This window comes from Petromyzon marinus, chromosome 2 (genome assembly GCF_048934315.1).
Source record: "Petromyzon marinus isolate PM22_M1 ecotype Great Lakes invasive population chromosome 2, UKy_Petmar_22M1.pri1.0, whole genome shotgun sequence".
NCBI lineage: Eukaryota > Metazoa > Chordata > Hyperoartia > Petromyzontiformes > Petromyzontidae > Petromyzon > Petromyzon marinus.
Window position 1 is genome coordinate 13,045,645 of NC_133668.1, and position 27,072 is coordinate 13,072,716.

General features: G+C 45.0%; 1 protein-coding gene across 8 annotated transcripts in view; it reads right to left on the reverse strand.

Moving 5' to 3' along the window:
- The window catches only part of LOC116947012 (partitioning defective 3 homolog), a 221,214-nt gene that overhangs the window by 27,941 nt on the left and 166,201 nt on the right, over nt 1-27,072 (reverse strand). For 7 of the 8 annotated variants that reach the window (XR_012945462.1, XM_076070112.1, XM_076070108.1 and 4 more), the window contains 2 exons: nt 11,547-11,687; nt 4,355-4,600 (listed from right to left, as the gene is read on the reverse strand). Coding sequence is in view for 7 of the 8 variants with exons in the window: in XM_076070112.1 (XP_075926227.1) it covers nt 4,355-4,600; nt 11,547-11,687 (387 nt within the window). In the remaining variant the exon portion in view is untranslated. The remainder of the gene's footprint in view (nt 1-4,354; nt 4,601-11,546; nt 11,688-27,072) is intronic. The other variant, XM_076070123.1, reaches the window with a different exon arrangement.

Consider the following 27,072-nt stretch of genomic DNA (forward strand, 5'->3'; position numbering starts at 1 on the left):
GATTAATTCCCCCTGGTTCGTCAGCAAAATTATCACAATTCAGGGAGTCAATTCGATTAAAGAATCGATAAAAAAAATGTACGATTCTGTGCATGGTCGCACCTCCAGTGACTTGCAGGAGAGACACATTACATAAAACATGCATGTATCCAAATACAGAAATTCTTCCACGATCCGATGCAGGTGTTGTGAACTTAATAACTATATTAATCGATTAATCTATGCATTGTCACAGTTCTGCTATATACAAACACACACATTGTGGCATTTACTTTGTCGGGTAAAAATGTTTGCACTCGAGATTGATGGTCGATCACATTTTACGCAAACCCCGTGTGGGAAAGATGCCACAACCAGAGTTAGATTCCCGGTCACGGCTAACATCAGTGGCGAGTATTATCTGAAGCGATCCTGGCCCCCACACCCCCATCTATTACCAACCCACGCAGACCAGCGAGGTGAAGCATGGTCAAACAAACCTCTGCAACCGACATGGCGTGAGAAAAGAGGGCTTCCATCCAGCAGTGGTCTGACAGAAGGCTGTAAATTATAATAGAAACCCAGCTGTTCTATCACCTCCTGGCTCGGGAATGATTTGTCGGGTCAACGCTCGTAAAAAAAAAACACTTAAAAAATGGGTGCTTGCATCTGATGAATAAATGGGCTGCGCGAGCACGTTAATAAAGTGCAGGTGCAGAGAAGGGCGCTGTACTTGGTCTGTTCCAGGGTGAGGGCTATTGGGTTGGCCAAGGGTTGGGACAAGTTCCAGACTCAGCATTATCCCTAAGCCTGCAGCTGGTTCACAGTTTCATCTGGCTTCGTGACCAGAAGACCCTTGTTTATTCGTCATGTTACGATCCACCCCCCCCCCGCCCCCCCCCCCGTGGCACTGCAATTTAATACACTGCAATGATGCGGGTCAGGATTCGATTAAATACTTCATTCTTTTTCGCTCTGTAGGCCCACAGGCAACGTTGCCACATGATTTGCAAAAATGGTAGGAAATAAATTCTCACACGCAAGATCCTACGCGCATATTATAAGCGAAAGAATGGTTTTAATCGATGATTTGTTGCAGTACTTTAATTTATAAACACTAAACAAATTTTCCTTCATAGTTTCCTCACTCACTATGCTGAAACAAACAAAATTATATATTCTAGTACATTCCCTTGTTAGGATATAGTGTGACCCTGAAAATGACACTTCGAGGAAAATGTATGCCTTCAGAAAAATAACCATGAAGTTAATTATGCATAGTATCTTAAATAATAAATGTAGAAACATTTGTCAATCCACTGATGGCGTCTCCATGCCATGTCAGTCATAGGGGATGTCTGACAACATTTTCACTGCACTGGTGAGGGCGAGTTGCTGAAGAGTGGGGCGTCAGGACTGATCTGGGTATCACTCGCCAATGATGTTAGCTGTGACTCCAAATCGAATTCCAGCCCAGTGCGTGAGCCACTATACCACCAATCGAGCCCAAATAAAACGTTTGTTTATTGTAAGTTGATAGGTAATAAGACAGATGAGGATAGAAGTCCAGATGGATGGAAGGGATGATGGAAATGTGGATTTATATACAGAGTTGCCTGAGTGCAAACTATGAGGGACTACCAGCACGGGAGAGCACACGACTTTGAACTAATTGTTAAAGGTGGCAAAATGAGATGCACATATCGGGCATGAAATATGCTTCTCAATGAGCATCTGTGAATGTATTATTTATGATGTATGCCAATTAGACCTGCTGCCCAGGTCAGGCTCCAGCTCATCTGTGATGGAGGGGGTGGAGCGGGGGCAGTAGGCCTAATGTATGTATGGTCCTCCTGTTACACCACCTCCATGAAATACTGTATAGACTGTTTTTTTTTTTAAACATCACATCCTGAACAGGGTCACACTATATCCTCACACACAGTTGCATCCTGTAGGGGTTAGACACCAGGCTATGGAGGATTGGGGGGAGAGACAGAGCGGGAGTGTGTGGTGTGAAGCGGGATCAGGAGGGCACAATGGAAGGGACGAGGCCCACGTGAGGCATGAGCAGCCGACTCGGCCCAGCTTGGTTCACTTCCGATGCGGTTTGGGCACAAACACGGCTCAGCACGAGATAACATTGGTTGGGAATCAAACCCAGGTGAAGTTCAGAGCCAAGTGGGCTAAGCATGCACCACTGCCACTAACACGATTGATACAGGCTTCAAACAGGTAAATTATTTTAATTAGAATAAAACCAATGTAAGCAAGTTTCATACACCTATATTGAACAGTACATCTAGTAAATACATTTCGATTTAAAGCTTTCGTGACTGCAAGGATTCATCTTCTTTGGTTCTTTCGGTAAAGTCATTCTAATAATAGAATATTATTGTGTTATTTTATTATATCAATTTATTATAGTAAATAAATGTCGTGACTTTATTGCACAAACGTATGAAATGTGTACAATAAGCGTACGACATTTTATTGGGAAAAATAAAAAAAACAGGGAATTAACAACACGTGTGCTCACATCCAAACATTTCGAATGTTCCTGTATATCAAATAAACCCATGACTATATCAACTCGAATAATCTGCCTACATTAGAGTGAAGTCGATTTACACAGCAGATAAACCATGGCGAAGCGTAAACATCGGAAGAAAATTTACAAAACGGCCAAAGTAAAGAAGTACCAACAGCTCGGAAAGTTATATTATGTAATGTAACATTAAACAAACGCCACAGTTCTCAGTTCAACGACTCTGTAGACTCGCCACGAAACATCACAGAATATGTGCCGCATTCCTGCGATCCATATGCAGAATGCTAGCGGCGTGAATTCAATTGTGCAAAGTTAAATTACAGTGTGACAATAACACTCATTATAATTTACAGCCATTTGTCAATCCACAGTGCATTGGCCTGCGCATGCGGTGTTGGTCATGGGGGTCGTTTGACCATACCTCAACACGCCAGTTAGTGGCGGCCAGTCAGTTAACGGGGAAGGGAGTGAAGGAACGGTTCAGATAGCACTTGCCGCTGCTGGTGTTAGCCATGGCTGGACATTGAACCAAAATCACTGGGTTGATAGTGCAGCGCGGTAACTGCTCCACTGTTGCTTTGCACACCCAAACCCCTGAACAAATCAGAGTGTTGCGTATTGTATATAAAGTGTTAAGCTAAAATGAACCCATACCCTGATCATTAGTTGTGTGACCTGCAATATTTATTTTTCATTTCATGTCAGAGACCGCATGACTCCTGCATTGTTGCTTTGATGTAAACGCTTATACTGAGAAGACAATGTCTGGATTAAACACGTGAACACGTCACCAGCGTTGAAGGAATCCGATGGTGAGCATGCATTGCGTACACGTGGTGAGTATGCATTGCATTCACATGCGATTGAGCATCCACTTGTGCATTCACAACCGTAAAAGTTTTGCACTCCACTCAACACTGCGCCATGCTGTTTGCGTCCTTTAACACGGCTCCTTAGCATAATTATTGCGAGCTACTGTAATAAATGTGACGACGCATGGGGCATGTGCTTCCAATAAAACACTTCGTATGCTGCTACTGCCCAAAACACAGATTATTATAGCGGGTGTGGGGGGTGGAGGGGAGCTGTTGGTGTACCCAGTGGATGATTGAGATTGGGGGCCGCTAGGGGGGTGGCGGGGGCTGCACGAAGCTCCTCATTGTTGGCGTCTTTACGCTGCGTACATGTGGGGATTACAAGGGCCACACGAAATTCATTGATCACAGCCACTGTGTGCTCGTAACGGCTTATATGATGAAGAAACCAGAGAAAGCAAGGAGGTAGGAGAGGATGAACGAGGAGAGGAGTAGCAGGAGAGGAAACGAGAGAGAGGAGAAGAGGGAAGGAGAGGGAATGTGTTTACTCCTCTGCCATGTTTATAGGGCAGTAGTGCTGCAATTTAATTAATTCCAAGTCACATCACCACTGCTTGAATGTGGTTATCATTCCCTTAAAACAAGTTGTCAATTTCTATTATGAGTATCGTTAGTCTACATCGATGTTTACTGATGTAACCAAATTGTGCACCATCTTGAGACGCAGGCTGCTTGTAGATGCATAACAAATTGCATTACATTGCGCTCGGGGAACCGGTGATGTAGCTATCGAGCATGCAGGCAGTGCGCAACTGCACTGGGGCCCTTGGGCCACCATAGGGATCCAAGCGCTGGCCTACGAAGAGGCAGGGTTGGAAGAGGAGGAGGAGGAGGGGGGGCATTGCACAGGGGGCTCCCATTTCATTCCTTGCACCAGAGAGCCCGTGCCAACCACGTTACCCCCCCACTGCGATGAACATTCACAGAGTGAAAATGCGTTGTTCCTCACCGCTCCCCGTTGGGCTTGGGCTCCCGGAGCCGGACGGCCACGGTCTGCGATGACAAGGTGGAGGACAACGAGGTGGCCGCGGTGGTCCTGAGCGTCGAGCTGCCATCCTCGGGTCGGACGGCCCGCGGCACCCCCGATCCCACCGGGCCCGGGGCCGGTTCCCAGCGCGCCGCCGGGTAGGGCATCCCCCCCCTTGCCTCCTGCTCCCACTCGGGCGTGTTGCTCCCCCCATCTACCTTCAATGCCCTGGGGTGAACACGCATCATGCATGTGCACGCGCATACAAAGACAACCCCCCCGCCCCCCCGTTGGGGCAAGTGCTGTTAGCGGGCACCTATTAAGGCCAACACAGGGTGGGTGGCCAGCACCACGCCCACACCACACCAGGTACTCATTTGAGGCTGAGTCGACCTAGGGGAGGCCTAGAAACGGTTCAGATAATCGTCACTGGTGTTGGACGTGGGCAGAAATTGCACTTGGGTTTCCGGGTTTATAGCGCAGCACGTTTATGGCTACCCTACCCACCCCCCACGTGCATACGCACACACGTGCACACACGCAGGCAGGCACAGATGAATAAGAATCATCATTCATCGTTTATTGGCTACATTTGAAATACAACTGCATAAAGGTGTTCCCATGCTAGCGGAGACATCAGGCGCTTACTCGTTTAGGGCCAGAGTAGAAATTATAGGGGCCCCAGGTCATATTCAGTCACCATCTACCCTCTGATGTTATCCCTGGCTGAGAATTTAACCCAGATCGCTCGAAACATACCCCAGTGTGAACTACAGCACTCCTCTCACAGACAAACGCAAACTCTAATTCTTTCTAAACATGGACATTTGGTGTAACTCCCATGCACCATGACTAGGAATAAAACCAATTTCACTTATTTTGCATGGTGGGGAGTTGATCAGCAACGTGTATTTGCTTACATCACGGGGATTGTAGTGCTTTCCACAAATACCAAGTGTGCCCAAAAGTGTTTGCACACAAGTAGACAGGACGGGCTTGTGCACGGCCATGCACAAACCCAAAGGGTCCCACGTTTTGGCCCCTTAACAGACTGTAGGGGCAAGGGCCATTACACGAGGGTGGTGGGTGGCCAACACCATACTCAGCCACCTTTGTCTCGACCAATACTGATATTTGCACACTGCTCCAGATGCTTATTTACAGTTGAGTTGATCTCACGGTGGCCCAGAGCCGATTCAAATATTGACAACAGTTATTGGTGGTGTGCAGCAGAAATCAAACTCGGGTTGCCAAGCAAGTAGCGCTAGCCACTACACTACTGCTCTCCAAAACGGGCATGCATACACACACACACACTTATATGCACACGTGCAGAAATGCCAACAAAGACATACGTACGCATCTGCCAGTTGCGGTAGGAGTGACATTTGCAGTAATCGCAAGGTAAGCGAGGCTAATGGGCACACGTTCACTGTTGGATCCACGCCTTTGGTGGCAGCTCTGCTGAGAAAAACACTCCCGTGCTCTCCAAGGCTGCGCTGCCATCATAGCTACTTAAGTTTCCTGTTTACGTGCGCACCCCCACGCAACACGTCGCCAACAGTCGTGTTTCACTTAAACCAAAGGAACCAAAGTCCATCAACTGTTAAGGCAATAACAATGCTTTTTGTTCCTGGGGAGTGTTATTTTTGTAATTTCTTATGCCTCAAATGTATAGAAAATGGCTATTATTCCCCACAAACTTTGCTTCTGTGACCAGGACAAATGCACACGTTTTCTCATTTCAAAATATCACTGTCCTAGTCACAAAAGCAAAGTTTATGGGAATAATAGCCATTTTATGTACTTTTGAGGCATAAGCATTTTGCAAATAACACTTACTACCCAGGAACAAATTTTTTAAATACAATTGTTACACAGTGAATAAAATAATTGCCCCAAATTCATTCCAACTGTGCTATCGGCATATTGCCACGAATTGAACAATTTTCCAGTCAGAACCAATGCAGAGTAGTGCATTATCCCATGTAAGGTTAGAGAATGGCCAAAGGAAAGTGATCACAAAACTACTTCTGAGATCACTTCAAACAACCTCTTATCCACATTCCTGCTGCTGCACTTTCCCATGTGCCTCTGTTCCAGGGGGATGGATGCTTGTCACATGGCAGTGAAACCAACATTTGTAATTGTTATAGAGATTGCTTTTTTTCAAGTGGAGTGAAAACAGCAAATTTAATGAGGGGTGTTTTGTGCAGTCATTGGTAGCTGGACTGAGACAATAATCAATTCAGCAGTCTCGTCATTCGTTATTGAAACCCAGATTTAAACTCAGGACCTCAAGAGTGACAGATAATGCTCTTCCTGGCCATTTCCACACAAAAATGTGTACGTAGTAAATCCCATAACTTGAAGCATCGACTGTCAACATAATTCATGGCAGTAGAGTGAATGGTGGAACAGTGATGCAGTATTTAGCGCACTGCACTACGAACCTGAAAACCCAAGTTCAATTCCTATCCACGAGTAATATCCCTAGCAAATGAAATCTATACCAGCCCTGGGACTTCCACTTCACCAACCCGCACTGAACAATGTGGTGAAGTATAGCCAAGCAATCCCCATGACCGATAGAGAATGGGGAGGCCTTACATATTGACACCTGCTTCTTTTATCTCCAAAGCTGTCTACGTTATGAGCTTGCATATGATTACTTGAAGAATAAGGTCAAGTACAAGTGTTTCAAATATGTAATGACAGGGGGCTTAGCTTTATTTTCATTGGAAGTTATAAGCCAGATGTGCAAATTTAATATTCCTATTGCACAGGCCAGTCCATCAAAGACCAGTATTCATCGTATTATTGCTTAACAGATGGATTGGCTGAGTTTAACCTCACCCTTACCATGGCCAGGATTTTAACTTTCACTCTTATGACTGTAAGTTGCTTTTCGATTTGAAGCTTTCGTGACTGCAAGGATTCATCTTCTTTGGTTCTTTCGGTAAAGTCACGTAGAATGAGAATAAAATAATAAAATAAAACAATAAAATTATCACGACGTTTCGGCCACAACGCAAGCGGCCGTCTTCAGGTGAAAGGTACAGAACTGTCGGGACGACAGAGCTTCAATGAACGATGTTAAGATTCGTAGCGACTTTTAAGCTGGTTGGGAGAAGTGAGACACCTTGACAAAGGGGTTTACATATCAATAGCTGAGGGATTAGCTTGTGACTGGTCACGGAAATGGCTATGTTAAAGTCAAAACCTACAAATCCACAGAGGCAACTAGTAATTTAGCATTGAAATAGCTAAGGGATTAGCTTGTGCAAATAGCTGAGGGATTAGCTTGTGAATGGTCACGGAAATGGCTATGTTAAAGTCAAAACCTACACATCCACAGAGGCAACTAGTAATTTAGCATTGAAATAGCTAAAGGATTAGCTTGTGACTGGTCACAGGAATGGCTATGTTATGTTATATTCCTGTGACCAGTCACAAGCTAATCCCTTAGCTATTTCAATGCTAAATTACTAGTTGCCTCTGTGGATGTGTAGGTTTTGACTTTAACATAGCCATTTCCGTGACCAGTCACAAGCTAATCCCTCAGCTATTGATATGTAAACCCCTTTGTCAAGGTGCCTCACTTCTCCCAACCAGCTTAAAAGTCGCTACGAATCTTAACATCGTTCATTGAAGCTCTGTCGTCCCGACAGTTCTGTACCTTTCACCTGAAGACGGCCGCTTGCGTTGTGGCCGAAACGTCGTGATAATTTTATTGTGTTATTTTATTATTTTATTCTCATTCTACGTGACTTTACCGAAAGAACCAAAGAAGATGTAAGTTGCTTGTTCCGTCACATACCACCCAGGTGGTTAGCTGTGATTTCCTAAAAGTATATCGAAACTAAGGCATTGCGAAACATTTTAGAGAATGCGTTTTTCTTAGGTTATGGGAAGGCAATTGTATCTTTCATTTGATGCTTACTGAGTTATCTAGGAAAGCCACACTGAGTCATAGGACTCTTTTTCAAGGAGAGTCCTGCATTTTGTTTTAATTTTAAGATGTTTTCAGCCAATAAATGAGTGTTTATACACATGGGAGTAAACCAATGCACCCAGAGAAAACCCACGCGTGTGCAAGGGGCGTAACACTCTATCCCCGTACAGATGGAAAAATATGGAAATTAGTCCACTTGTTGGACTGCCTTCTCCTCGTGAGCCAGGACATGGCACCTCCACATCCACAGGAATGGAGTTTCACAAAATTTGTGTGATCCACCAACCCTCGCTGCCTCCACAGTGCTGGACTACAGGCCACGTGCATAAACACCACCGCCCAGCTGGTCAGTCAAGTCTGCTCTGTTCTCTGACTTTTCTGTGTGGTCTCCTTTGTCCTGCTGATATTAAATTCTGGACACACAACAAAAAACTTCCTCAAGTTAAAGTCAGACAAAACAGAGCTAATTATATTGGACTCCAGACATCTGTAGTGACCTCGGGGATGTCACTGTATGGTGCCGGCCTGAGAGGGCCGTGGCGTACGATGCACTGTCATCGCGTACACCCCGTGGGCGGGTGTGGTAGCAGCCCTAGCAGGGCTTGGCGAGCGCTCGGTTAGCCCGGGCACCACGCATAGCGTGCGGTGCGAGCTCCCACCAGGGGGAGTGGGAGAGTGTCAGCCCAGGGGCAGGGTTGCCCCGGGCCATGGCACTCTGGTTGACCCCGTAGTCACGTGATCCAGAGTGTCCACAGAGAGGCCCCCAGGTGGGGGTGGGCTCGGGGGTGATCACGTGTCCGGGGAGAGCTCTCGAGAGGGATGGAGAGGGAGCTAGAACGCTCGAGAAGACGGGCGGGGCCCAGGGCAGAGCGGCCCCGACCTGGGGGGGATATGAGGTGGGTCCCTGAGAGGGACCGGGGTCGCTGCATTCTACAAACTGAAGCTCCACATCTACAAGCTGGAAGCTCTACGTCCTACGAAACATCAACACGTGATCGGGGACCCGAGTGAGGGCCCGACCCTTCGTACTTGTTACTCCTACGTATAGTGTAGTTTAGCTGGGTGGTTACCACCCTAAGCTGTATCTGGTGAAGGGGCAGTTACCCCTTCGTGTTAACGTGTTGATGTTACAATAAATGTGTTGCCCCTAAGAACAACGTCTGCGACTCAGTTGGACTCACTACACATCAACTACACAACATTAGCTTTTCCAAAGTTCTTTCGGTAAAGTCACGTTGAAGGGAAACAATAAAATATATATAAAACAATAAAATATATATAAAACAATATATTTTATTATTTTATTGTATCCCTTCAACGTGACTTTACCGAAAGAACCAAGAATATCAATCACTGCAGTCACGAATGGTTTAAATCAAAATTTTCCAAAGTTGTTATCAATGTCTTTGTCATTTAAAATACAAAAGTACGTCAGAAGACTCGGAGTTATTGCTGATCTCGACCTTTCCTTTGAGGCACGCACTCGTAATATTTGCAGGGTCTCTATTTTCTATCTCAGAAATATTGCCAAACTCAGATGCCGTCTCTCTCTCTCGCTCTCTCTGATGCCAAGAAGGTAATACCTGAAAAGCATTGTAATACCTATGAAGGCATTGTACCAGCTACTAGTTGTACGAAATTTCGCTGCCAGTTTAAACTATATCTAAGAAATGTGTTCACATTACTCCAATTCTGGCCTCATTACATTGGCTCCCAGTTCGTATTTTATTAGATTTCAAGGTCATGCTTTTAACTTAAGAGGGAAATGAGTGGCCATACAAGACGCTGGACCATATAGACTTCCTCGGCTCATAATACACACTATGGGTGATATAACTTCGTGATATAATGCTCTTGACCTTATGAACTCGTTACCACCCTCAGTAAGATCTGCCCAATTCAATGTACGATTTAAAATCATGCTGGAAGACACATCTGTTGAATATGGCTTTTCCAAACATTGAATTTATCAGCAATGAAATGTTTTTCTTGATAGTTGTCTCCTAATTGCCTTGTTTTATAGTTAATATATACTTTGTCGCTGGATCGTTAGGCGCTTCGTGAGGCTTTCATCCTGAAAGGGGCTATATAAGTGCAATTACTGTTGGGATGTCGAAAGCACTGAAGTAGAGTTCAGCACAGCATAACATTGTGAAAACACAGGGCAGCACAGAACACTGAGGAACTAGAAAACACATTAGTTTGAAGCAATTAACCTGATGCACTTGGGCTGTGGGAATAGCCCAGCACACGAGGGATATTCAAAGGCTGTATAAAATTGCTTTTAATAGAAGATTGAGCAGGGCCATTTATAGTTTTATGTATTTTACTGAAATATTTTTTTCCACGAAAACAATGCCCTGGCAGCAACACAGTTTTGCAATGGCCATGAAAATGTTATGCCCACAACTTTGACACACTACATGCTTTGTTTACGGACACATCTGGAATCTCATAGATTTTTGTTTTTAAACCACCATTCTAATGGGTGAGCGGGCAGGTGAGCGAAGATGGCATACACTCCAGGGGCCTTGCATCTCTATGCGAGGCACCCAGTGAGAGCCAACGTTGACTCTCACTGGGGAAGGGGGGTGGGGGGGAGAAGGGATGCCTTAGCTGAAAATGGAACGTTTCCTTCCATGTGACCCTGGCAACTGTAATCACAGTGCTGTAACATAGCAACTCTTCGCCATGATGGACATGGCCAAAAAGTGGTGGTGAAAGAGACTTTGAAAGCAATTCAGTTTCGATTTATATAGCGCCCAAATATGACCACATCTCAAAATGCTGTATGACAAACTGAGCTCTGTTTTTCAACTGCTGGGCTGCAGTACACACAGCATTATGCAGTCTTCATCGAGAGTTCTTGAGCTCTCACCCAGTGCACTGACTGACATTTCAATTGTACTGCTGGCCAATCACAAGGAGTCACAATTACGGTGTGGACAAACAACATCCTCAAGCAATTTGATTTGCGAGTGGCCAATCAGACTGAGCGTGTGAAATTGCCTGTTCTTATGTGTGTATATACTGCAGACAGGACAGATTTTAGAAAGTACGAATAAATGAAGCTTATGCTGGAGAAGTCGAGGGTGGGTGCGAGGGTGGGTGCGGGTGTGGGTGCGAGTGTGGGTGCGAGTGTGGGTGCGAGGGTGGGTGCGAGTGTGGGTGCGAGGGTGGGCGCGAGTGTGGGTGCGAGTGTGACCCATGACCACCCACCTGTCTGGCTCAAGGCGAGCTCCACCATCAAATGTTTCGGCTGGGCTCATGACCCGGTCTTCCCCACTCTCCTCTGGTCTTCTTGCTGTGTTCTTCCCATCTGTCTTTGGAGATTTGTCTTCCTTCTTGGGTCGGCCAAACCTGACGAAGGGAGCCAGGGAGGAAGAAGCCAAGAATTGAGAAGAGGGCATAAAAATGTTCTTGTAACGTATTCGTTCGCAAGATGGTGGGCATGAGAGCAGTTAGCGGCTGCAGAGAGCATTGTGAAGTTACGTGCACGGGAAATAGTAACAATAATAACATTGCATTGCAAGCCAGACAAGCTTTGGAAACAGCGAGATGGAAACTCATATTAGACAGAGATCGGAGACAAAGACAGAAAGAGAACAGTGCCACTCAGAGCATTCGACCATTTGAGAAAATATGCAGGATGTTTATCTTTTCAAAAACACTAAAATCACTCCACAGCCCATTTATAACTTTCATAAAAACGCAGCACTTGGGCAATCTGCAGATGAAGTCCACTGCATTCCCATGCAATTAAAATAAAATCCAGTGAGGGGTTACTTTTCTCAATATGGGAAAAAATGTGGTACGGTGCATATATATGCCTTTACCTATTGCCTTCAAATAACTGAAAATACGAAGAGGAAAAGATGAGAGTAAAAATCGCAAACAACTACAGTGGCAGTGAGGCGGAGTGGGATCGGTATGTTGTTGATGGGGGAGAGCGAGTGGTGAGTGGGAGCCGTGTGGCTGGGTCTGGCCTAAGCCTTCATTTTCCCACGTGCCCCCAGTTCCCTGATACTCGTCCTCGAGAGTTAGACGTTAAAAGCAGCTTGTAGCCAAATTTAAATGCTTTTTTTTCCCAACAGCTCCCCCCACCCCCATTTTCTAAGTCCAACAGAAAGACAGCCAATTATTGCATTAGTTCAACTATATTGGAACAGGTTTCCTCCATTAGAGTCACACACGCGGCGCTTGCTTTCAAAGAAGAAGAATCCCTATTCTTTGGGTCTTTCAGTAAAGTCACGTAGATAGGTTCAAAGAAAATAACAAAAATTATTAAAAGCTAGTAGTTTTTTGTTATTTTTTGTTATGTTCTTTGAACCGATCTACGTGACTTCACCGAAAGACCCAAAGAATATGAATTCCTGCAGTCACAAAAGCTTTAAGTCAAGATTTAAGAAGAGTCCCTTTTTGTTTATAGAATGGTTTGATGCAGCTTCATTAAGCGGTACACAGGCTCTGATTTTTATTTCTTCAAAAACGATGGTCATTGGTGAAGACGCACCTTCCACCAGACTATTCGGCACTTTAACGACGCATAGAGTAAAAATCGATTAATACGCTCGTGCATACGACCAACCGATTATTTTGATACATTTGTGTACAATTGTTACATTGTGGTTAATGGGGGTGGACAACACAGTGGAAACTATACACCCTCCCCCCCGTAAATAAAACAACACAACTGAGGCTTCAAACGCGAGACAAGATTGTCGAATCAAATCGTGATTCCAAATCGTGACAATTCATTTCTTCGGTCTCAAGTCAATAATTTTTCACACCAACTGTCCACTTTCTTCCCGATCTTCATTTCGCACCATTGTGACGCATCCTATGCTTTGCATGGCTGCAGCAAATACATTTTTTTCTTATCTCGGTCCCTACTCTGTCGCATCGCCCTGCAGAGAACTGCCCTGGGTTAGGGGGAGGGGGGGGGCGGTTGGTTGCTCCCCGGTAACCACAGGTTATTTTGTGACATGCACCTGTGTTGTTTTTCTGGCATGCACGTGTGCGCACGGCCTGTATCTCGAGCTCGCATCTACAGACCAAATGCCTCTTAGGCAACGGCCGTGCGCAGTGCAGCCACTACCCCCCCACCTGTGTCTCTGCATCCATCTCTCCCCTTCACACACTTCCCCACCTGTGGCTCTGTATCCATCTCTCCCCTTCACACACTCCCCCACCTGTGTCTCTGCATCCATCTTTCCCCTTCACACACTCCCCCACCTGTGTCTCTGCATCCATCTCTCCCCTTCACACACTCCCCCACCCAGCCACTAATCCACCATCCCGTCCACCTCCCCAACTGCCCACTTACCCTCCCTTCAGCCCCTAGCCCCTCTGGTCTTATAAGACGGGTTGATTGTGACACGGACAGGTGCTGCCCTCAGTGTGACTGCTTACTCATCACGTTGCAGCAATAATAACTGTGAACAGCTCTATGCCCATGAATATCTACAGAAATCTGTGACTAATGCCACAGGTCACGATGTTTTGCAGATACAATCAGAGCGACTATAAGACACCGGCCAAAAGTTTGGGTTGACTGCACGTGTAAGGGTATTGTTAGTTTACATACGAGTGTTGCGTTATTCATGGGTTCCTGTGTGTCGCAATGATAAGCAATGCCATTCATTTATCCAGAAAAGCCTCTGAACCTTAAGACTTCTTTAGGTGAGTTATGTAATGGGAAGTTTGGCCAATTACATTATTGAGTATTCGGCTTCATGCGTGAGGAAATCAGAGTAGCAGAAAAAAACAGCAATCAAGAATCAATTGCCATTCTGCCATCTCTGGCTAGTGAAGCCTACAGCGCCCATTATGCCCAAGCAATCTCTCGTCCAAGAAATAACCCGGCTCAAAACTTGCTGAGCTTTCGAGATCTGACGAGGTGATTCAGTCACTGCTCTTGGCGCACACGTACGCACTGCTACGGAAAACAATAATCTTTTAGTAAATTCAATATCCACCTCACCTACTCTCCCAGCCCAATCATACTTTCCATCCATTAAACAATTCACTTAACCACCTACCTAGCAACAGATCTACCTACTTACCCCCCCCCCCCCCCCCCAGAAATCCATATGGTAATTTATTAATGCATTTATTTGAAGGAAACGTCAATTTTAACAACATGGTTAAACATTAATGTGATCTATTTGAAAGAGCCAAGGCCAAGCTGTCTCTTCTTGCAGTAAAAAATATATACAATGCACATGCACAATATAGCATTCGTACATCTAGAGAGTGGTGTTGCATAGTGATTCCCACACTGCACTATGAATTTGTCAACCTGAGTTCGATTCCCATCCATGGTGAGTGATATCTGAACTGGTCCTTGGCATAACCTTTACCAATGGTGAAGTATGGTCAAACAATTCCCTTTGCCGTATATTATGGTGAGGCCTTCATCCAGCAGTGAAAATTATTATGCAGGGAGCAAATGAGAAGCAACATATTTAAAAGCTGCACCAACTTTTAGGTGTATTTTGACAATCTCTTGGAATATATTTTCCCATTGATTATTTATAACTGCACAGATGGATAATTGATTAAATTATATAAACATACTATAATCCCTTCGAGTCTATGCGTATGTTTAAACTTGAATTATCATGATATTTGAACGTTCCATATCATCCTCATTATTAACAATTACATCTGCAATCAATCTCACTTACGTGTGCCTCCTAATTTCTACTCTCCGTACAACTCTACTTACGGTTATGCATTTGTGAATTTAATTTGTTGCCATACGTTTTTTGCAAATACAATTTGTATTCCTTTAACTTATTAGCTGAAGGATCCATGTAACCTTACACAAAGTAATTATTGTTCTTATTTATGGCCACTTGATCAATCCGCTCCTGGATGAAGGCGTCCCATATTGTCTCGGTTATGGGAATATTTTTTACCATACTTCACCACACTGGTCCGTGCGAGTTGGTGAATGGGGAATGGCCCAGGACCAACTCAGCTCTCACTTGCCACTTATGTTAGCTGTGCCCATTATTCACACTCGGCACGCTGTGAACGTGGTGCAGTGCACAAATCACTGTGCTCCTAGTAGACTTTATTCAGTAGGGGTAGGCTTCATTCCTCCAGGTGAGAACCGTATTTACTTATTTTGAGTAAGCGAGCGCACACACACGCACAATCATTATGGTTGCGTGTGCATGTTACACAAGCAGATTAAGCAAAATGTAATTAGTCTGCTAATTCACAAAGGATAATTATATGAGGGTTTTTCCCCTTTTCTCTGGCAAAAAACTGAAACCTTTTTACAAGGAAGCATGTGTGCATTAACCACAATACTTGTGGTCAAAATGCTATTATTATATTTTGGTACTGGCAAAGGAGGTCTAATGATGTAGATGCTTACCCCGAGCCCTCATTACTTTTATAGTGCATTGTCATTGAGCTGTACGCCTTTTGACGTCCTCTGGTCTAGCACCAATTGAGACGAGGCTCAAAAGAAAGCCGTCTCTGGTGTGGACCAATCAGTTTCAAGGACAATGCATAGATCATCAGTGTGTTTTTTGTTTGCATTTTGACCACAAGTATTGTGGTTAATGCACAAATTATTCCTTGTAAAAAGGTTTCAGTTTTGTTGCCAGAAAAAAGTGGAAAAACCCTATTATAATATTTTGGTACTGGCAAAGGAGGTCTAATGATGAAGATAATTATACTTTCTCGTTTACACATATTAATATGATTATGCACATAATGCGATTTCATTGTAAAATGTTTCTTGAGTAAACTTGTCAACTAAAGCATGGTACATGCATGAATAAAAAACATTGTAGTTCACACAGGTTGCTCAAAAACGTGTTGGTGTTTTATTTATTTATTGTGTTAAACTTCAACTTAATGTTGACGAATGCAGTTTGACATCCCACTGTCGACTGGTGTACAGTAGACTGCAGAATAGAGGGGTGGGATTCAACCCGCTACCAATTCAGTAGATTGTCACGGTTCAGGGTTGCAATTCCATTCGAGAATAAATTCATAAAAATGTATAATTTCATGGTGCTTTTAGCAGATTGTAATAGCTCCAGGAGACACATTAACTCATTATACACAAAGCATATGTGAACTGAGAATAATAGATTTTTGCAAATTCTATTTGATGCTTGTATCTTGAGCTTAAGAATCGATATTAATTGATGGATAAATGCAATTTGACTTTCCTACTGGAGAGCAGGAACGGAGTTTGCGTAGCATGCACGTATACACGAAAGAACTCTCCAGGGATTTCATGAACCGTCACAATCCGTTTCAAGAATAAATTTTAGTTTTGTTTCTTATTTTTGGTGTCTCATTTATGTTGCTTCTCATTTGCTCTGCCTCATTCGTACACTTTTGTTCACTCCCGTAAGCAAAATTTAACATCGGCCGATCATTTGCATTCGCCATACATCACCAAATTCTCATGTGCATCCTTCAATACGAATACTGTAAGCGCCAGAAAATATGTGAATCGAAGATTTGAAGAAATATTACATGCCCACTGTAGTATATCAAAATTCCTTTACAATTGAAGGACTTCCTTAGACTGATGGCTTGATAAGCTCAGTGATAAATTAATTGCTATTTTCCCAAAGTATCCACAATTACTTTATCCCAGGCACGTGTGTTACTTCAAGGAATTACAAAATCTGCTGATTGAATACACTACTTACCGAATGCGAGTGTCTATTTTACCTCCCCCAAAAAAAACCTCCGAATTGCCCTCCCTCATCCACCCCCCTTCCCCTACACCTACCTCCCACTAACCACAATCAATACAGAAAATGAAGTATATGACATTGGAAAAATATGTGATGCTATCAGTGGGGGGAGGCGGGGCGATTGGGGGTTTGCTCCGACAGCGTGTTACAAGATTACTTCTCCAGGGCTAATATGGAAACAATTCTCACTATTATACCGGCCGCCAAGCCAAACAAACAGGGCCGGGCAGCCACTTTCTTGCAAACGCCTCTTGCTTCCCCCACCCCTCTCTCTCCAAGCCACAGGCCGGACTTAATCATTCCCAGGCTTTCCTCCCCGCATCCACATCCCACCCCAAAAACATAGCAGCACCACCTCCCTTGTTCCCACCACAACAACATCGAAGTTGAGGGTTTAACTGGCAAGAAATAAAACAGATCTTTCTTATGACCACCTCCTGCAGTCATTTCGGAAGACAAGAGCAAGCGGAAGACAAGAGCAGGCGGAAGACAAGAGCAGGCGGAGACAAGAGCAGGCGGAAGACAAGAGCAGGCGGAAGACAAGAGCAGGCGGAAGACAAGAGCAGGCGGAGACAAGAGCAGGCGGAAGACAAGAGCAGGCGGAAGACAAGAGCAGGCGGAAGACAAGAGCAGGCGGACGACAAGAGCAGGCGGAAGACAAGAGCAGGCGGAAGACAAGAGCAGGCGGCGACAAGAGCAGGCGGAAGACAAGAGCAGGCGGAGACAAGAGCAGGCGGAAGACAAGAGCAGGCGGAAGACAAGAGCAGGCGGACGACAAGAGCAGGCGGAAGACAAGAGCAGGCGGAAGACAAGAGCAGGCGGAGACAAGAGCAGGCGGAAGACACGAGCAGGCGGAAGACAAGAGCAGGCGGAAGACAAGAGCAGGCGGAAGACAAGAGCAGGCGGAAGACAAGAGCAGGCGGAAGACAAGAGCAGGCGGAAGACAAGAGCAGGCGGACGACAAGAGCAGGCGGAAGACAAGAGCAGGCAGAAGACAAGAGCAGGCGGCGACAAGAGCAGGCGGAAGACAAGAGCAGGCGGAAACAAGAGCAGGCGGAAGACAAGAGCAGGCGGAAGACAAGAGCAGGCGGACGACAAGAGCAGGCGGAGACAAGAGCAGGCGGAAGACAAGAGCTGGCGGAGACAAGAGCAGGCGGAGACAAGAGCAGGCGGAGACAAGAGCAGGCGGAGACAAGAGCAGGCGGAAGACAAGAGCAGGCGGAGACAAGAGCAGGCGGAAGACAAGAGCAGGCGGAAGACAAGAGCAGGCGGAGACAAGAGCAGGCGGAAGACAAGAGCAGGCGGAAGACAAGAGCAGGCGGAGACAAGAGCAGGCGGAAGACAAGAGCAGGCGGAAGACAAGAGCAGGCGGAGACAAGAGCAGGCGGAGACAAGTGTGATGGATACTCGCCAAATGAAGAGGGGGCCGGGGGGGGGGGATAAACATTGAAAGGTCTGCAGAGATGGATTTAAAAATCCATTGTGTACTGCCAACTACTGGCTGCCTCGTGGTCCATGCCTTAATCCAAGCTCCAAATGGAATGATGCCAAGTGTAACAAAAGTCACGTGGCATCAGCTTATAAGCTACCTGGACATAAATGATCAATTAGTTGGAACCTTTATGGTTTTTTTGCAACTGAGGTTTGATTACACGAATAATGTGGTGCGTGTGTTCACGTGCATGTTTTAATGAAGGAATAAAAATAGAAATAAAGCAATTCCTGTGCAGAAATACTAAAAAGGCCTATTAAAATTTACTGATTAAAAGTCTCGCGCAAACATAAAAAATGCAAATAAATAAATCCGAGGAAGCAAATCGTGCTTTTTTCACTTTGAGACATGATCTGATCACCAATGAGATTCTGCACCAGTCCACAGGTCCGGTTAGAGGCAGGTCAGGTTAAAGACATGGTGTGAATAGGCAGCAATTTCCAGTGACCTCTGGGGGAGGGCATATAGCAATAACCCAAGTGCCTTATCACGTAGGAGATCACGACGATGCAATAATAGCGTGGGTCCCCTTTAAAGCAGCGCCACATACACACACAGATGGGTTAATGGATGCGTGAAACATGGCCCCTACTGCTCCTGACTGATAACCGATGCGAAACAGGAATTGAGGGAACCTGCGCCCGTGAGGCAGGCAGCCAAATGTGCTCATGCACACTTAACACATTCAGCTTCAGGACCGGAAAATCCCCACCCCCACTGAATGCCTTGAGGGATGGACGCAGACCATACTTCCACGTAAAGAAACAGGCACAGATTATTCAATGTACACGCAAATTGGGCTGATCAGTTGGCGTATCAAGATAACGGCTGTTATTCCCCACGATGTGGGCCATGCACCACCACCACCACCACGAGTGCCACTGTCACATTTATGCAACTCTTTGTCGCGCCCAAAACTCGGAGCGCTCCTGAAGGTTGGATTGAGGGCTTCACTTCGAATGAAGGCTGAGGGATTGCATTAGCGGCGGTTTCGAAAGTAAGGCCTGAAAGTACTTCACCGCCATTGTCATTACAATAACACGGCAAGTGTGCCTTTTAACTAGGGCCAAAAATATTATAACCATAAGAAGCGAACGTCACCGTGTAGATTACAGATTACGCACATTCGTGTGCTTGCATGTGTTGTAGGTGCATTAGCACACGCAATACTGATGTTCTGCAAAACCTGGAATGTTGTGCTGGGCTCATTCCAATCCCACCTTGAGAATCCTGGAGTTCTATTCATAGCTACAATATGACCCTGTATGTCTTTATCTTGTCGGATCTTGGAAGCTAAGCAGGCTAGACCCTGGCTAGTACTTAAGATGGGAGACTGCCCTACAATGTGATGTTGTAGTTTTGGACCGAGAGGTGTTGAGGATATTGCAGCAAAAACTAAAGTTCTTGAATATATCCATGCGGAGGTTTGATTGTTATCCTCTCGTATGCAGCTTCTCTGATTTCTACAAAACCAAGCAATTATCCCATTTGCAGTACCCTACTGAAACGCTTTTGAGACTCCATGAGGCATTCCCGAATACAAAGTATATTATTCTTCTCTATAATTGAAAAAAGCACAGTAAATAATACGTTTGCAAAATATTTTTACATATAAAACCATCATGCCGGCTAAATGTCCACAGTGAAATGCACATTTTGGAAACAACGGCTGTAGGAATCAAACAGCTGGTTGGGTGCTGGGACAGGCTATAACCGATAGTATGCTAAACATTTCGAACAGACATACATATTCACAAATTTCCCTTTTATATATAGACTAGCTTTACGACCCGGCCGCCTTTGTCTTCCCCAGTGGCGATGTTCACACACCACACCAATTACTCGTTTGAGGCTAAGTCGACCTAGGGGAGGTCCAGGAGCGGTTAAAATAATCGTCACCGGTGGTGGCCGTGAGCGGGAATCGAACTCAGGTCGCCGGGTTCGTAGCGCAGCGCGCTAACCACTACGCTACCGCTCCCCCCACACACACACAGACACACACACAGACAGCGCGCTAACAACTACACTACCGCTCCCCCCACACACACACAAACACAGACAGCATGCTAACCACTACAGTACCGCTCCCCCCACACACACACAAACACAGACAGCACGCTAACCACTACACTATCGCTCCCCACACACACACACACAGACACAAACACAGACAGCGCGCTAACCACTACGCTACCGCTCCCCCCACACACACACAGACAGCGCGCTAACCACTACACTACCGCTCCCCCCACACACACACACAAACACAGACAGCACGCTAACCACTACACCAGTGGTTCTTAACCTGGGTTCGATCGAACCCCAGGGGTTCGGTGAGTCGATCTCAGGGGTTCGGCAGAGCCCCCGCCACGGAGGTCCGGACACACTTGAATTATTGTGTAAATTTGTGATGACACACACGGCCCGCTTGGCCATCACTGGCTGCAGATGATCATGCTACACTGCTTGGCCAATCAGCGCTGCGGGGAATTTAGTGCGTACTCAGTAGTCAACGTGTGACTATTGTTGTCGTACGTCGTGTGATTTCTTTAATATTTTATCCATACTAACTATGTCGGGCAAAAGAAAAAAATGGTCGGACGAATATGTATCACGGAACGTGATGGGAGTGAGCGTCCTATCTGCATGATTTGCAACGCCAAGTTGAGCAACTCTAGTCTTGCACCGGTAAAACTAAAGGAACACTTCTTGAAGCTGCATGGAGACGGGGAATACAAGAACACAACACTTGCTGAATTCAGGGTGAAGAGAGCCAGATTCGATGAAAGGGCCACTCTGCCTGCTCTTGGATTTGTACCTGTTAACAAACCGATCCTGACAGCATCGTACGAAGTTGCTTACCTGATCGCAAAGCAGGGCAAGCCACACACCATTGGTGAAACACTTGTGAAACCAGCTGCATTAAAGATGGCGAATCTGATACTCGGAACAGCGGCCGAAGGTAAATTATCCCAAATTCCCCTTTCAAATGACACCGTCAGTGACAGAATAGAAGACATGAGTAAAGACATCTTGGCTCAAGTAGTCGCGGATCTGATTTCAAGCCCGGCAAAATTCAGCCTTCAACTCGACGAAACCACAGACGTTTCTGATCTAAGCCAGCTTGCTGTTTTTGTACGCTATGTGAAAGACGACATGATAAAAGAAGAGTTTTTATTTTGTAAGCCTCTTACAACAACAACGAAGGCAGCCGATGTGAAGAAGCTTGTGGATGACTTCTTCAGAGACAACAATCTTTCATGGGATATGGTTTCTGCAGTTTGTACGGACGGAGCTCCAGTCATGCTGGGAAGAAAGTCTGGTTTTGGTGCGCTAGTAAAGGCCGATGCACCACACATCATTGTGACGCACTGTATTCTGCACAGGCATGCGTTGGCAACAAAAACCTTACCTCCAAAAATGGCAGAAGTATTAAAAACTGTGGTGGAATGTGTGAACTATGTGCGAAAAAGTGCTCTGAGGCACCGCATCTTCAGTGAGCTGTGTAAAGAAATGGGCTCTGAATTTGAGGTACTTCTGCTCCATTCTAATATTCGGTGGTTATCCCGGGGACAGGTGCTGAATCGTGTTTTTGCCATGCGTGTGGAATTAGCCCTGTTTTTGCAAGAGCACCAACACTGCCATGCAGATTGCTTCAAAAATCCTGAGTTCATTCTCATTTTAGCGTACATGGCTGATATATTCGCAGCTCTCAATCATCTCAATCAGCAGATGCAGGGTGGTGGAGTCAATATCATGAAAGCGGAAGAACACCTGAAGGCTTTTCAAAAAAAGCTACCGTTATGGAAACGACGAACAGAGAACAATAACTTCGCAAACTTCCCGCTTCTGGACGACTGTGCAAGTAAGATCGAAGATGTGTCTGGAATCGGAGATATTTCTGTATCCACGGAACTGAAGCAAACAATTGCCACGCACTTAGATGAGCTTGCAAAGTCTCTCGACGGATATTTCCCTACAAGAGAGTCATATCCAGCATGGGTGAGACAGCCGTTCACGTTTGCTGTTGAAACAGCAGATGTCAATGATGAATTCCTCGACGAAATCATTGAAATTCAGCAGAGCCAGGTTCAACAGCAACTCTTCAGAACAACAACGCTCTCAACGTTTTGGTGTCGACAAATGAACAAGTATCCAGTTATTGCTAAGAAAGCCCTGGATTTTTTTTATACCATTTGTTACAACATATCTTTGTGAGCAATCCTTTTCGAGGATGCTGGACATAAAAACGAAGAAAAGGAACAGACTTTGCTGTGAAAATGACATGAGAGTGGCACTTGCCAAGGTGAAGCCACGCATATCTGAACTGATCTCTCAAAGGCAACAGCAGAAGTCACATTGATTTCCAGGTATGTAATTTGTTGTGAGTTTATGCATTGTGTTGGTTTTATTCTTTGAACAAGGTAATGTTCATGCACGGCTCATTTTGTGTACCAGTAAAAAACATATCTATGTCTTGAATTTGAAAAAAATCACATTTTATTTTTCACTAAAGAGGGGTTTGGTGAATGCGCATATGAAACTGGTGGGGTTCGGTACCTCCAACAAGGTTAAGAACCACTGCACTACACTATCGCTCCCCACACACACACACAAACACAGACAGCGCGCTAACCACTACACTACCGCTCCCCCCACACACACACAGACAGCGTGCTAACCACTACACTACCGCTCCCCCCACACACACACACAAACAGAGACAGCACGCTAACCACTACACTATCGCTCCCCACACACACACACAGACACAAACACAGACAGCGCGCTAACCACTACACTACCGCTCCCCCCACACACAGACAGCGCGCTAACCACTACACTACCGCTCCCCCACACACACAGACACTCACACAGACAGCGCGCTAACCACTACACTACCGCTCCCCCCCACACACAGACACTCACACAGACAGCACGCTAACCACTACACTACCGTTCACCCCACACACACACGCGCACGCGTCTATATGTACACATACACGCGCTTGCTGCAGACCCACACAACTTTCAGGGTGCGTACGGCAGTAAACGACTGAAATAATAAACCAATGGTGCGCGAAGAACGCCTTAGACCTGCAACACATTTGTATGGCACTTTACTCGCGGAGGGTTGGGGGGGGATGGATGCGTGGCATCAGCAGGCACACTGCGTGACGCTTCACCATGCGCCATGCGCGGGTGACTGACAGATGTGACGTCACAGATCACGTGCTGTGCAAATATGCATTATTGCCCCCTCCGCAAAAAAAATACAAAAGTCTATTTTTATAGTTTTTGCATGGTGTACAGTCTGGAAAGTACCCACATGGCAAATTTCAAGTTTGTTGCATGTCGGGAAGTACGCTAAACATTTTGAACAGACACACATTCACAAATTTCCCTTTTATATAGATGACCATTTGTAGAATTATCCTTGGCCAACGTTGGCTAAACGCTGCCTATATTGGTCATCACTAACCATTAAAACAGACCTGGCAAATAACATTAAACTGCTCCTTCATATGTTTCCCAATTATTCTAGGTACATTTTACCAAAACAAACACAAAACTGTGAACGAAGCATGTTAATCAGTGCAATAATTGTTGGAAATTTCTCTGGGAGTAGACTTTTTTTTATAAAAAAAAAATTCCGCTCTCTATCGTTTTGCCTTTCTGTATTCTATCCCAAGTCTCCTTTATAAAAACAACAACAACAACAACCTTTGGTTTAAATGGCATCCAACCCGTGTGCCCAAAATAAAGTCGGTTTATTGATTGGCGTGATCTGGGCAGAGCAGCGATGATGCAGTTAATGCAGTGTGACTATTGGATTACAGCAGCCGTATCTCATGCAAAGGCTCGTGATTTTGAACAAATTTAGTAGGGTTTTACATGTTTTCCTTCATAGTTCTAATTTTATATGCATTTGTATACACTAGAGGTGAAATAATTTATCCCTGCACCCACCCCTGGAGATTTGAAGAACCGTCAAAATTCAGGGTTACAATTCAATAAAGAATAATATATGAAAGAAATTCAACATTCATGATATTTTTTAAAAAAACTTACAATTGTAATGAGTGTAAATGCACGTTTAGAGGCAGACAAAGAGAAACATCAAAGCAGCAGTTGGCCAGGTTTGCAATTCATTATGAAAAAGACCATGGATTTATCATCGTAAACTAGTGGCTGCATGGGTCACACGAACCCATTACGTAAATTGTAAATTTCACATCATTTAATTAATAAATTAGCCTCGTGTCAATCCTATGGCGAATGAAAGCCACCCCATGCTGTGTCCGTCTGGGAATTATTTGACCATACTTTACCATGCTGGTCATCTTTGGTTAATATGGGATCCTGGACTGGTTCAAACAACCCTCGCCACTACTGTTAGCCAGTGCCAGGAATCTAACTCATATTTCCGGGTTCATCACGTAGTGGCCTAACCACTGCACCACCATTGTCCCATACAAGTATATGCGATAGCATATTTTTCTGTGTACTACATGAAACCACAATATCATAACCATAAATTAGACAAATATTCAATATAAAGTTGACATTATTACACTCTGGGAATATATGAAAAAAAGTAAAGACAATTTCACAAGATATATGTTTGCTTGCGCACACACAGCCATCAGAATGCGTGCGCACACATGTACTGTAATATGTTTGTTCCTTCCCCATGGAAATAAGCAGATGCTAAAACGGAGCGAAATAAGCTAGTGCAGCTGAATAAATGAAATTTATTTTCCTGCAGGTCAAACCAGACAAGTAACCCGCGCAAATTACACAACAAAAGCTTGTGCGCGTGTGCACAAACATGCACGTGCACACAAAGGCCGAGATTCCCCCTTCACTCCCTCTGGGAACACGGGGTCAGGCGTATTTATGAGCGCTTACATTAAGGGTCCAACACGGCGCACGAGGAGGTGGGTGGCCTAACCCACCTCACTGACTGTCTTTGTCCCCGGCGCTGTCAAAACCTCCCCCAGCCTCTGTCTTGCTCTCTTTCTCCTTGTGCCTCTAAACGTGATCTCGCTCAGTATGCTCGCCAATTAGATGCCAATTTGAATACTTTTCCTTAATTCGGGAACGTTTGGACCTGGGTCACTGGAGATGCACCGTATCATGCCATCTGATTTGCCACACACACAAACACTAATGCTCGTGTAATGACGACTTGACACACTTCTCTTGAGATGGCACTTTATTGAAGACGCGTTCATTTGACATCAGGCAGAGATCCCACTGCAACAGCCCCGAGTCTCCCGCGCATCTCCCTAATATACCAACCGAGGCCATGCACCCCTTCTCGATCATTCTCGCTGAGTCTGGACGCTTGCTCTACTGGCAGAATCTACCGTCCTCTTCCGTCACCTAACCACGCTCCCTTCTCGAACATTCCTATAGCCACCAGTCCCTTCGCACTCACAACTGATACCCCTGTCATTACCTCCGGTAGCCACTAGTGCATTCGCACCACATGTAGACTCTATTGTCATTACACTAGGCTGATTCTAAGAAACCCCGTTCGCACCAAAGCAATTCACCAAATTCCAGTTCGCAGGCGCTCGCTAAATATGCTTTGGCATTTCAAATCCGATAATCCCCTCAATTTGCATGTAAATTGTACAGCAACATATATGTTTTAAATAGAGCAGTAAAGGCAGTGGTAAGCACACTGTGCGATGACAAAAGTCTGACTTCCAGCCATGGCTAATATCAGTGGTGAGTCATATCTGAACCAGTCCTGAGTCCTTCCATCTTCACCAAAGTGTACCGACGAGCATGGTGAATGCTGGTCAAACAACTCCCACAAACTGCATGGGTTGGGGAGGTCTCCATCCAGCAGTGAATCGACAAATCGCTGTAAATAAAAAATATATAATATTTACAATTTTTACTATTTTTATTTTGCCAGGTAAGGCCCACTGAGCTATACAGCACTTTTTCAGAAGCGACCTGGCCACAAATGATAGCTCAACGAATTGACTTATCATGTGGACGTTTATAGCAGTCTAATACTCTAAACGCATGTTTCTAAATGTGGAGGGAAAAACCGGAGAACCAGGAGAAAAATCCACACTACCATGAGGAGAACATGCAAACTCCAAATATACAGCAGGCGTCAGGGTCAAGATCGATCCCACGACCTCCTGCATATCAGGCGAGGTAGTTAACATCTCACCACCATGGCATTATATCATCATCTCCATCAATATTAGCACATTTTTACGACCACGTATAGAATGTTTGCAGGAATGACTATGTCTTCTTCACATTAAAAGCATGCTGGGATTCCTGTTACGTTTGCTGTTTAAGACAGCATTTTTATGTACTGTATATTATTTGATGACAGCCCCACTGAGGGCAAAGGTCTCTTTTTTCAAGGGAGCGCTGGGTCACAAAGAAATATGAAACATAAATAAATTGACGAAAATGATCAATATTGAATACATTCAATACAATACACTGAACAATCATTAACAATAAAGTAGTGTGA